The 13,968-nt window shown below is 37.8% G+C and overlaps 1 protein-coding gene across 1 annotated transcript in view; it reads right to left on the bottom strand.

The window, feature by feature from the left end:
* The window catches only part of LOC144975992 (ribokinase-like), an 83,764-nt gene that overhangs the window by 24,247 nt on the left and 45,549 nt on the right, over positions 1 to 13,968 (bottom strand). Inside the window, exon 3 of the mRNA XM_078920255.1 lies at positions 2,010 to 2,201. Coding sequence (XP_078776381.1) covers positions 2,010 to 2,201 — 192 coding nt within the window. The remainder of the gene's footprint in view (positions 1 to 2,009; positions 2,202 to 13,968) is intronic.

The raw sequence follows: 13,968 nt of genomic DNA, 5'->3' as shown, positions 1-13,968 counted from the left end.
CCCGGAGACCACACGGGGTTAGTAGTAGTGGTAGTGATGATGTGGTGGTGGTGGTTGTAGTAGTAGTGGTAGTGATTTGTAGTGGTGGTTGTAGTAGTGGTGGTAGTTGCAGTGATGATATGGTGGTGGTGGTTGCGGTAGTAGTGTAGTGATGATGTGGTGGTGTTGGTTGTAGTAGTAGTGGTAGTGATGATGATGTGGTGGTGATGGTTGTAGTAGTAGAGGTCCTGATGATGATGTGTTAGTGGTGATTGTAGTAGTAGTGGTAGTGATGATGTGATGCTGGTGGTTGTAGTAGTAGTGGTATTGATGATGATGTGGTAGTGGTGGTTGCAGTAGTAGTGGTAGTGATGACGATTTGGTTGTGGTGGTTGTAGTAGTAGTAGTAGTGATGATGATGTGGTGGTTGTAGTAGTAGTGGTAGTGATGATGATTTGGTGGTGGTTGTAATAGTGATAGTAGTTGTGGTAGTGGTAGTGATGATGATGTGGTGGTGGTGGTTGTAGTAGTAGTTATGGTACTGATGATGATGTGGTGGTTGTAATAGTGATAGTAGTTGTGGTAGTGGTAGTGATGATGATGTGGTGGTGGCGGTTGTAGTAGTAGTTGTGGTACTGATGATGATGTGGTGGTGGTGGTGGTTGTAGTAGTAGTTGTGGTACTGATGATGATGATGTGGTGGTGGTAGTTGTAGTAGTAGTTGTGGTACTGATGATGATGTGGTGGTGGTGGTTGTAGTAGTAGTGGTAGTGATGATGATGTGGCGGTGGTTGCGGCAGTAGTGGTCGTGATGATGGTTGTAATACTTGTGGCAGTGATGATGTGTGGTGGTTGGAGGGGGGGGGGGGGGGGGGTATCCTTGGAACAAATTGACCTCACCAGAATTTGATGGAAATAATTATTGGAAGTTGCCCGGAGCCCGGAATTTTTTGCTCCAGACCGGAGTTTTGGCATCACTGGAGACGTATTGATTATATTATGAAAGAAGAACAAATTTTTTTTAGGGAAATGTGATTTGCAGTGATTTCAAATTTATGTGTAAATCATAGAGGAAACTTTCATCTTTCTAAAGAGAATGATTAAATTACATTTCATAGTGCACAATTTAATTAAAACACCACTGCCACGTAACTCACGACCATGACGTTTGTTTATGTTTGTTTTTAGGTGTTTAACGGCGCTTTCGACACTAATTAGGTCATTTAAGCGCCCGTTTCTGTCTTTTATCAATTTTTATCGGCCTTGAGGGGCCATAGCTGCTCAAAACGTGTACTGTTGTAATAAAATCTTTATAAAATCATAATAGTTACATGTTTGTTATGTAAAAATATTTATTTACAATTTCTGCAGGAGTTCACATTCCTGCAGATACTTTAAAATTGTAAGCGGATCGACCGACTGGAACAGAGACTTCAAGTCCCTGTTTTCATAATGTTGTGACCTTATCTGTTCTAATTCTGTAAATTCAATTAAAATATGGTGAACTGTGAGGTCACAGTTACATCTTCTGCAGAGGGGTTTTTCATCCCTCTCCAGACGTAACTCGCATACAAAATTCACTCAAGAAATACACTTATGAATCTGACAGATCACAGCATCCTAGTCATTTAACTGAGAGAAATGATAAAGGTATACAGAAATAGGTAGCTTTAACTTTATTCTGTATACTGATGGGAAATCAAATATTGTTCATATCTGAATTATAACTGATTTCGAATCATGATATAAGGCCAACACAGACTAGAACAGGGAGAGAAACCTCCCTTGACCATCTGTATGGACCATGTGCAAGGTAATGTTAATTGACCGTGAACAAATAGAATGCTGGATCGTGGATGCATGGTGCTGGTGTGGTCATATCAAAGGAAATCTAAGTGTTATGGAGTAAAGAGGAGAACTAGTTGCCGTGTTGATTTCTAGATGGTAAGATAGATATAATCTTAACCTATGGTTCATCTTCGTGATGATGAGATGACATCAAAGCAAAGAATTGAGTCCATATAACTTACTGTTGTGTCAACAGCCTTGACTGGAAAGGTTGGTATGTGAACAGCTTCACTGGAAGAACAGTCTTTAAACACAGCACCTTTTTCCCCAAGTGTAATAATGACTGATTTACAACCTTTCTCCATTTGTAAAACCCTGCAAGCCTCAAAAGCATCCTTGACAGATTTGACTGGACTGCACGTTAAAATTTCGGCCTGAAAAGATAAATATGAAAACTTTTCTGACTTTCCACTTTTGTGTCATTCCCAAACGTCTAATTCCAATTCAATACATGTACACATGGACAACTAATAGGGTGTCTATTGCAGAGCTCTTAACAGCACTAAGCACCTACGAAAAGTTTTATCTATCAAAATGGCTACTAAGCACATGGCGCAGGGTGGCTCTGAAATCCACATAAACATTTAATTTGACTTTTCTTCCCTAAACCACTTTCATCACCTCTTGATAAGATTTTAAAGTAATAGGTCGGGGAAAATAAAGCAGACACAGAGCAAGTTTCATTAAATCTGTCATGATCGTGTACAGAACTTTTATCACTTTAATTAACCTGTATCTAACCTTGTGTAATATTGTTGATTTCTTTTTCTCTCTGTATATATTAATATAATATCATGGTTATTAATTTGAAGAAATCGCCAAACCGAATATTAAATAGTAATAATAATAATACTTACAGTAAAAAAAAAAAATTTCAATTATAATAATAATACTAGTTCATCTCAAATCATGATGATAGCAAGACAACAACACATTTCATTCAGAATTTGAAAAGCTATTTTAGTCAACGCAAACAGCAAGCTCTCTGAATTCTATAGCCAACATCGTTCACAGCAACATTTTGACTGATTAAGCAATAATGATCAAAGTGTAAGGCAGACAAAAATATCTTGTTTGCTTTCAAAATCCTTTAGCTAAATCTATTAAAATGTGACCTAAAACTTGGCTTAATTAGAATTCATCAAAAATATATCAGTAATGCTTATAATTTTTCAGTGTCATGGCATCTTCATCGCTTAATGGTATCCTAACCAGGTCACCAACAAATCGTGACAACAAAGTCTCCTCAGTCAGTTGAAAACAGACTGAAAATCGGTTGCCTGTTTCATACTTTGTGTTTGTTGGTATAACCATCTTCACTCTCTCAGACACAAAAAAAAACACCATCGGTATAGGACACAACACAAACATCTCCCGAGCTGTGTTCCTCTACGTCACTCATTTCTATAAGACAGGATAAAAATGGATTGGATTAGCCAATTGTGACAGTACAAATGATTATCTTTGAACCATTCACTAGCTTAATAGACAGGCTTGGGAGCATCAACAACATATATTGATTTGTGTACAGAATTGCAGAGCTCCCACACATATAAAAGAAAAAGAAAAAAATTACTGCGACAAGCAGTAGACCTATATCAGAAAAGAGAGTTGAGCAGGCACTTGTGTTGATAATAATGGGAAATGAAGTGAGTAGAAAAGTGCCAGAATACAATAGAGAATCAAAACTTCGTTGAAACATAGAGATGATTGAGACATTGAGTAAGCTCCGATATTGGGGGTGAATATTAATTCAGAAAAGTGAGTGGAGCAGTGAGAGGAGCAGGCTTGGAGACGGTTAAATTTCCTGGTACGGTTATTCAACATCTTACGGAAAGAAAAAATGCCAGAAGAATGGACAAGTAGAAAACGGTAGGGGCTGCCTGAAGCAGATGATCGTAAAATACTAACGAGAGAGTGAAAATGGAGAGGCTTCGTATGGGAACAAAACAGACAATGGGCGTTTCGGGTACAAACCCTTCGTCAGCACAACAATACACAAATTGACATGGAAAACAAATAAAATATAATGCAAAATAACTTGTAACGTCTGTACTCAATGGTGGTTGCAGTATCAATGAAATGTTGGCGTGGCGTGGGTAGTGGGTACAGTGCCCCAGGGGGGTGATCCAATTGATAAGAAAAAGGTCAGCGGGGTTGTTGAATGAGCGATGGTCGAATCTTCGCGAAGGAAATACAAACAGTAAAGACGAACGGCCGGATAGCAATGTGATAGTAAAGTGAATATACAGATAAATAGATAGAAAGACAGATAGACAGACAGACAGATAGATAAATAGGAGAGAGGGGAGAGAAAAAAAGGGGGGGGGTTGGAGAAGAGAGAGAGAGAGGAGAAAAGAAGGGAGGGGGGGGGGGGGGGGGCGAGAGAGGGGAGGTAAACAGCTGGGTGAAAGTTGGGTCTATATGTATATATATGGATAAATAAGTGGATGAATAGACACAATAAGAGATAGCCAGGAAGGTAGATGACTATGAATTGGTAGATAGACGGATAAATAGATAGATAGATAGATAGATAGATAGATAGATAGATAGATAGATACGTAGGTAGGTAAGTAGAGTTATAGTAGTAGTAATATGAACAGTAGTAGTAGTAGTAGTAGTAGTAAATAATAACGTGAAGTTGAATGTGAGCTTCAATTTAATTACAAAAACAGATCAAATGAACGTTTTGGGTTTCCCCTTTATCAACAAAACAGGATGATTGAAACACCACAGATGAATGAGATGATGTGGTAGTGGCGTAGTTAAGATGAATTTGATCTGTTTTTGTAATTAAATTGAAGCTTACATTCAACTTCACATTATTTATTTCTTCCGAGCTTCGAGCAGCAACATTTACACTACGTATTAGTAGTAGTGATAGTGGCAGTAGTAGTAGTAGTAGTAGTAGTAGTAGTAGTAGTAGTAGTAGTAGTAGTAGTAGTAGTAGTAGTAGTAGTAGAAGTTGTAGTAGTAGTAGTAGTAGTAGAAATAGAAGTAGTAGTAGTAGTAGTGGTAGTAGAAGTAGCAGTGGCAGCAGCAGCAATAGCTGTAGTGGCAGCAGTAAGAGCAGCAGTGGTTATGAGTATGTGTGACGTAGACATCTTCAGACCTGCCAACCTTCCCAGGATGAAAAGTGTATTCCATGACCCTAAAAAGTGTATTTTTTAGCTAAAAAGTGTATTTTGTTCGCACATGTGGAAAAAAGTGTGCACTATACAAAAATTTATATAACAGCTAACATCAATCCCAAATCAAAATAAACTCTGATCTTCATCATTCAAGCAATCTCTAGTGATGACAAAATTATCGATTTATCGAGAAACTAAAACTTAATAATAACTTCGCGATGGTTGTGTGCGAGCGAACCGGCGGTCTCCAGAAGTGGGTGAGAGAGAGCTCTAGAAATGACTTGGGTTTGATACGAATATTTTTGTATTCGTGGATAGCTCACACGGTAGAGCCACGCTCTCACCTGCCAGGCGGAGTTGTCGTACAATAAGGTCGCAGGTTCAAACCCCACCACCGCCGCAAAAATTTTTATTCTCTATTGTCTTCTGGCCTTTTCTCACTATCTTGTTGTACCAACAAAGTGCTGCTCCACTCACATTTTGAATAAATAACTCACCCATATCCGAAACATACTCAATTCTCAATCGATTTCTATGATAAAATATGTTTTGTTGAGAAATGCTATAAGCTTAATGTGGTCAAATAACTTCGCGATGGTTGTGTGCGAGCGAACCGGCGGTCTCCAGAAGTGGGTGAGAGAGAGCTCTAGAAATGACTTGGGTTTGATACGAATATTTTTGTATTCGTGGATAGCTCACACGGTAGAGCCACGCTCTCACCTGCCAGGCGGAGTTGTCGTACCAATAAGGTCGCAGGTTCAAACCCCACCACCGCCGCAAAAAATTTTTATTCTCTATTGTCTTCTGGCACTTTTCTACTCACTTCATATCTTGTTGTTACCAACATAAGTGCCTGCTCCACTCACTTTTCTGAATTAAAAATTCACCCCATATACCGGAGCATACTCAATGTCTCAATCGTTTCTATGTTATAATATGTTTGTGTTGAGAATATTGGCTATTAAGCTTAACTGCTGGTCAAATAACTTCGCGATGGTTGTGTGCGAGCGAACCGGCGGTCTCCAGAAGTGGGTGAGAGTGAGCTCTAGAAATGACTTGGGTTTGATACGAATATTTTTGTATTCGTGGATAGCTCACACAGTAGAGCCACGCTCTCACCTGCCAGACGGAGTTTTCGTACCAATAAGGTCGCAGGTTCAAACCCCACCACCGCCGCAAAAAAATTTTTATTCTCTATTGTCTTCTGGCACTTTTCTACTCACTTCATATCTTGTTGGTAAAACTTAATGGCCATTTAAAATTAGCATAAGGCTCAGAAATTGCGAAACACTCAAAGAATTGACCAAAAACCCTTAATATGTTGGAAGTATTGATGCTAGTGTCAGTGGAAGAAGTGTTGGTTGTTGTAGCGATGGTGCTCTAGTGGTGGTGGTGATAAAGCTGTGGTGGCGGTGGTGGTAGAAGTGATGTGGTGGTGGTTGTGGCAGTGACAATGCTGTGATGGCAGTTGTAGAAGTGATGATGTCATGATGTTGATGGTAAGAGATGCTGATGAAGTTGTGATGGTGATATCTGCTAGCCCAGTACATCAGTTATGAGAAAGTTTTGAGATAAAATATCTGGAGAGTGGTCTTCAATTCAATAGATGACAATTTGCAACAGTAGCAAGATATTTTCCATATATGTTATCTAATGATCCATATCTCTCTCTCTCTCTCGATTTCTTTTTTTTTTTTTGAGCATTCACTACTACTACTACTACTACTCCTACTACTACTAGTATTACTTCTATATACTACTAATACTATTATTGTCTTTGTTTGTTTTTAAGGGTTTTACGGCGCTTGCAACACATTTAGGTTATATCAGCGCCAGTAAAAAGGAAGAAAATGGGATAGTAAAAAGTTCTAGAATTACAATTAAAGCATCCAAGAAAAAGTAAGACATAGGGGCACTGGGAACAAATAGGGATCAGATGTAGATTCCACGAGCACACCTACAATGTACTTAGTTTGAGATCACCTATAAGTCTCATCCGGACACAAGCACAAAATAAAACAAAGAGGAATACACTCAAATGCTTACATTATAAATTCAAAATAACAAATATAATAATACATAACAGAGAGATGATTTACAATGAAAAAAATTTCATCTCCCAAAACAATAACTATGCATTTGACTGTTTCCCTCCCAGCTAGGACTCCAGCCAGGGCCAGGACAAAACCAAGTAATCTCCAAGACTAAGACAGAAAGCATGTTGGAAAACAGTTATAAGGGGATAAAAGACACAGTATGTACCCCCCTGCCCACTTTGGGAGGTCAGGAAACCCACCCAGCTAATACTATTACTTTGGTCAAATGATGGGAAATTCGCAAAGTCAAAGTATGTAATATGCAGAGACAAGTTAAATACTTCTAAAATGGTTCTAAAAAGTTCATTTTGAACCAAATACCGTTCTTAAAGCTGCCCACTTTGTAATTCAAGACTCGTACAAAACAATAAAGAGAAAAAAAAAGATCATTATAAATTTTATAAATCAAAATGGAGTAATTTAGTTTTTTTTAAAGGGAAATAACCCATTTATGTTTAAGTTAAATATGTTTAAGTTAAATAGCAATACAGTTTTTAATTGAAGGCTTCATAGTCAAAGATGTTGGTTCAATTAAATTTTTACTTAGAATTTTCTATTTAATAAGTGGCAAAAGTTTAAATGTGGTCTGAGACTATTTAAAATATAAAACAAGCTTATATGCATAATTCTATGCAAATCCTCAAAAATGTATGAGAAAAATATTGGTGAAAACCGGCATCATATAAACAACTGAAATGATAACTATAGTATTAAATGTGATGCATCATTCATTCAGAAACACGGTCAACAGTTGGTGTACGACATGTGTGTATCAATGCATCAAATGCATCATCAAGATCATTCACATCACACATCTTTTAAAAACTCGTATTATATCCACGAAAATCGTATCCGCGGTCCAAAAATCGTACTAAAATACGATTAATCGTACTGGTTGGCAGGTCTGCATCTTAAAGACTCAAAGATAGTATTGACTAAGAGGTAGTTGCGCAGCAGGATACGAAGTGGAGGTTAGTGGTGGTCAATCCTGGTGTTGAGTCCGCGTGGAGTCAGCATTCCCAACGACTTGATCAGGTGAGTTTCCCTACGTCGCGGGTGGAAGTGTCCGAATGGCAAAAACTAAGCACACACACACTGTACATCGCAGTGGTCCGGCAGATTGAAGTGTCTGGCCACCGCTGTGTCTGCACAGTTCGATATGTCGCGCAAGTGCTGCACAAATCTGTCATCCAGCCTCTTTCCGGTCTTACCGACATAAGCAATCCCAACAGGGAGCACCTAATGGCATAGACTAGATTACGGTCAGTGCAAGTAAACGGCTGCCTGATGTCCCAAATCTTGTCTGGAAAACTGACTCTGTTGTACTCCCACAGGTGCCCACAAGTCTTGCATCGGGGGTCGCATGCATGGTCTGTCGATTGTCTGTTTTGTTCCCATACAGAGCCTCTCCATTTTCACTCTTTCGTTAGTATTCAGAAGAATGGACAATAAGTATGTTGATCCCCATATAGAAAAATAAGAGAGATGTTCAAGAATGTGGCAACTATAGGGGCATCAAGATGATGAGCCGCACTTTGAAGATATGGGAAAGAGTAATCGGTAAAAATATTAGAAAATATGTAGACATAAGTAAAGAGCAGTTTGGATTCGTTGCTGGTAAAAGTACAACAGATGCTTTATTTGCTCTAAAAGTAGTTGTAACAGTAAGGTTGTAGGTTCGAGCCCCCATAGTCGCAAAGTTTTTATTGTCTTCTGGCCCTTTTCTAATCACTTCATTTTCTGATATTATTAGTAGACCTACATATGTGGTGATCTGGCAAAACCCACCGGATGTCGTAAAAATTTGAATGAAATATTATCACATATTCGAATTGAGGCACTATTTCTGGACAAAAAGCAGTTTTAATTTTGTAGTTATCTTAATTAGGGCCAAAGTTGCTCACATTCGAAGACATACATATAGTCTATAGATCGTTTAAAATATTGTAACATTATCATCACAACAGCACTTACACACCAATTCATATTTAAAACTGAAAGATAAAGCCCTTCTGTAACATAAACCAAAGATTTTGACTTTATTTCCCCCTTTTTTTTTGCCCTTCATGACTATGTTTCGTGATAAGCATGTGTGCAGCTTCATCCTTGCTGGCCAATTGCTTTCTCAGTACTAGTTACTATGTCATTCGTGATTTTATTTTCATTTCAGATATTGATATTGGCTTTTAGAAATATTATATTGTAATTTATGACATAAAATTGAAAGAAAAATGTGTTGGCAGCATGATTTCATTGATAACTCTTTTTTTACACAGGACAGTAAATGGAATGTTGGACTATTGCTTATCACATTACTCATTTTGTTTATAGCTAGGCGCATTTGTTATACTGACTCAATGGTAGCTTGTATTTTAGCACACTGACTTACATTTCAAAGAGCAAACAATGACAAAAAGTGATGTGTAATATGTTGGGGTTGTTGAGTATTAATTCATCTGTACCTTGTTTATATTAATAATGATAATAATAATATTATGAAGTGCAGAATGTACGATCTATGTTTTTAATAAACAGGGGATTCTGTACTTCCTGTTCCACCCTTGCAGGTCAATCAAAAATGGCGTCTTTGTTTATCAATCTTCTTTGACTTAAATATCTACAAATGTGACCCTACCCCTCGAAGCGGTATTAAGTCAGAATTTGGAAAACAATGAAAATCGGTTTTAAAGTGAAAATGGTCAAAATGATCAAATTTCAGTTTTTGATTGTTTCAGAGACTACAATCATTTTTCTAAATAAAAACATAATAATTCAACATAAATATTTGCGTTAAGATGTATAATTTCATTAATTTCAAGTTTTAAAATGTAACTATCAGTGACGCGTCCAAAACGAGAGTTGACTTTCTCTCAGATAGCCACCATTTCCGAAGCTTGATAATGCGGAGTCCTTTCCCTCCACCAATAATATGTAAGATATCACAGCAAAGGGCGCGTCTTTATCTATCTCAGAGAATGCATGGCTAAATCGGCAGTTACATGGTTCAAAGAATAATGAACTTTAAAAACTGTAAACAAGATTAGAATTTTCCCTAACAATCTTACAAATAAGAGATTCTGATTGGTCGAAGCTGATCACATGCGCCTGTGGGCCATTGAGATGCCCGGGCTTTGTAAGGCCACAAAGGTTGGCATGTGTGTGCGTGTTTGCGCATTTTGATACACACCACGTGTTGTTATTTCTTTGTCTAACTGCATTGTATAATGAGGTGAAGTAACCTATCTTTCTTTATGAAATTTTAGAACTAGCTAAGTCTTTACGTTATTTAAATTACGTTGTTAGGAACAACAATTTCTTTGACTTACAGAGATTGCCTACGATAACTATAAAATCCTTTAAAATATGTATAAAAGGCAGACAGAAAAGTAAACAAAGCCTTCGAAAATTAATGAACTGCCGATGAAAATACTAACACAAATGGAAAGGATAAATGTATGAATAAACTGACAGAGAGAGAGAGATAGATAGATAGATAGATAGATAGATAGATAGATAGATAGATAGATAGATAGATAGATAGATAGATAGATAGATAGATAGATAGATAGATAGATAGATAGACAGACAGATAGAAAGATAGATAGATAGATATATCGATAGATAGATTTATGAACATGAGAGAGAGAGAGAGAGAGAGAGAGAGAGAGAGAGAGAGAGAGAGAGAGAGAGAGAGAGAGAGTCTGGGATAGACAGCACAAGAGATAGGTTGAGAGGGAGATATTTTTTATAAAGAGAAAGATAGTGTGAGGGGGAGAGAGAGAGAGAAAGAAAGAAAGAGAGAGAGTGAGAGAGAGAGAGAGAGAGAGAGAGAGAGAGAGAGGGGGGGAGAGAGAGAGGGGAGAGAGAGAGAGAGAGAGAGAGAGAAGAGAGAGAGAGAGAGAGAGGGGGAGGGGGAGAGAGAGACAGAGGGAGAGAGAGAGAGAGAGAGAGAGAGAGAGAGAGAGAGAGAGAGAGAGAGAGAGAGAGAGAGAGAGAGAGAGAGAGAGAGATGTTCGTTTTATCGTGTTTTCAGCGAATTATGGATGGGGGTGGGGGAGGTAAAACAATCCACAATATGTGCAAAGCTAAGAAAAAGGGGAGCAGAATTAAATAGCTGACAATTGACCACAAGGTGTGATGATAACTAGTGATATGTCCTAAACAACTGGGGGATGCAGAAGATTCAATTACATGATTTCATGCTGGTCATTACAAGATAAGCCCCACCCCCTCCTCCTCAATTGCATGATATGCAAATTGTAAGGGGTCAGATTGGGGACCAAACTTATTCAGTACAAGTCGTTCGAAACATTTCATAACAATAGATGTCAGGGCTATAGGTCTGAGATCATTCATACAAGAGACAGGGACAATTTTCGACGTTTTCCAAATGGCCAAAATACAGGATTGTTGGATAGACATATTAAAAATAATGGTAAAAATATAACATAATTGCTCGGCATACACTTTCAATAACTTGCCTCTAATGCTATCTAGCCCAAGCGCTTTCCGTACATTTACACTCTTAAACTCTCTCCTCACTCGCTGTTCATCAAACAAAATCTCATTTTCTTCTGTCACGTCATTTAATAATGTTGATCTAATTCTCTTAATTTCATTTTCAAAATTACCGTCATCAAAACGTGCGTAAAAATTGTTTAATCAACGTCACTCAATGAGGTGGATTTCCTTTTGTTATGGTTGATGATCGTCTTCATTCCCTTCCATGTATCCTTAATATTCCCAGATCTTAAATCATCCTCTAATTTTGACTTATAATTAGCCTTGCATTTCTATTTTTCCTCTTGTTTCGTTTTCAAACCTTTCCTATCTCCCTTGGTGTAAAATACTTCTTTTCATTCAAAAGTAATTTCATTCTTTTTGTGACCCAGCGTTTGTTGTTAGCATACATCACTATTTCTTTCTTTTCACATACCTTCTGCACACAAAACTTAATATAGTCTGATACACATTCATTTAATTCATTCACGTCACGGCATGTATCAATAAACACACCCCAATCAGTACATTCAAAACAACCCAGTAATTCCAAGTAGTTCAGTACTCTGTTGACAGAAAATAAAATCAAACATGAATTGACTGCGCCATACTCTCCTCATCAGAATGGAAAGGCGGAGAGAGCATGGCGAAGCAATTTTTAAATGTCTAGATGTCTTCTATTGCAATCAGGGTTACCTAAAGGTCTCTGGACGTAGCTACTTTGGTTGCCGCATACATCCGAAACAGGTGCTTTCAAATAAACATTGATTGCACACCGTTTCAATGTAAGAAACCCAACATTGCAAACATGGGAGATATTTGGATCTGAATGTTTTGCTTTAACACAAAATCCTAAGAAACTTGACATAAGAAGTAAAAAGGGGATTTTTGTAGGCTTTGACAGGACAAGTCCTTCCTAGCTTGTATACTTTGCAGACACACAAACTGTAAAGAAAGTCAGATGTGTGAAATTCCTCATTTCAAATTCAATTTCATGTAAATACCCAAAATCAAATGAATCAAATTGTCAAGAACATGAATTGATTTTTGTTGAAAAACCTAGTCCAGAACCATTCCACAATTTGATGACTCCTCCGTATGAAAATGTCATTGTCAATAATGAAGAAGAATCTTCAAATGATTTCGAACAAGACTGCCACAAACCAGCACAATGCTAAAAGCAACAATCAAAATGTTCCTATAAAGAACAGCTCTGATACTGACACAAACATGCCATGTGATGATGATAGTGCATGGGCCAGTGGGCGAAACCCTCCCCCCCCTGGGGGAGTTTTCGCCACATGGTTTTTCTGAAACAGCAATATATCTTGAGTATTAATCCGGGTGTTACCGTTTTTTCAAGTGTCATTTACGAGAGTTACGGCCCTTGAAAGGTCATTGGGTGCAATTTTTTGTGAAATCGTTTTTGTGCATAAAATGGTTGTTTATCACCTTAAAATTGTTTCACATACAATCAATAATGGAATTTTATTGTAATTTCTCATTTTTTGCCTCATATCATAAAATATTTTACAAAGCCATATAGCGTTTTTAAATCTTTGATAGCCATTTTCTCTATAATTTGAAAAAAAAATCTATTACAGTGTACTTGTTTCCCTTCAGGATGAATAAACAAGAGGGATTTTGCATTAGCACAATTCAGGCATGCTTCAGGGACATATAACACAAATTAATCCGGGTGTTACAGTTTTTTCAAGTATCATTTACAGGAGTTATGGCCCTTGAAAGGTCATCGGGTGCAATTTTTCGTGAACTCATTTTTGTGCATAAAATGATTGTTTATCACCCTAAAATTGCTTCAAATGCAATAAATAGTGGAATTTTATTGTCATTTCTCATTTTTTGCCTCATATCATAAAATATTTTACAAAGCTATATAGGGTTTTTAAATCTTTGATAGCCATTTTCTCTATAATAATGAAGTCCCCAAAGGCTGTGCAATTGAAGCTGCAATTGAGAGTGCCTCATCAGAGGAAAGAAAACTGCAAGAAGCTGCTGTAACCTTGAGATATTTGATTCTGGATTCTTTCAAAGATCATTCACAAATGCCTTGCCCCCCCCCCCCCCCCCCCCCCCCCCCCCCCCCCCACATCAGAGTATTTGCTATCTGCTCAAGACCAACTTCCTTCTGCTCTGATCAAATTTTTTACTACACTCCTATCCAAGCAAGGTGCAGGACATATGAGTAGTAGGTCTGAAAGACTTGTACGTTCCATGGCCCAAGATGTTTGATATAATGTCACTTGTGGACAATGGAAAATGCCTAAACATTTACTTCTGGGGATGACTGTGAGGCATTTGACTGGAAGTTTTCAGATTATAAACATCCTTAACCGCTTTGGACATTGCGCATCCCATTCTACTCTTTTGGAACTGGAGACTGCAATGTG

The sequence above is a fragment of the Berghia stephanieae genome, chromosome 1 (assembly GCF_034508935.2).
Source record: "Berghia stephanieae isolate SIO BIC M18660-M18661 chromosome 1, UCSD_Bste_1.3, whole genome shotgun sequence".
In the NCBI taxonomy this organism is placed as follows: Eukaryota; Metazoa; Mollusca; class Gastropoda; order Nudibranchia; family Aeolidiidae; genus Berghia; species Berghia stephanieae.
Note: the sequence above shows the minus strand (reverse complement) of the source record. Positions and strands in the feature narration are given on the sequence as shown.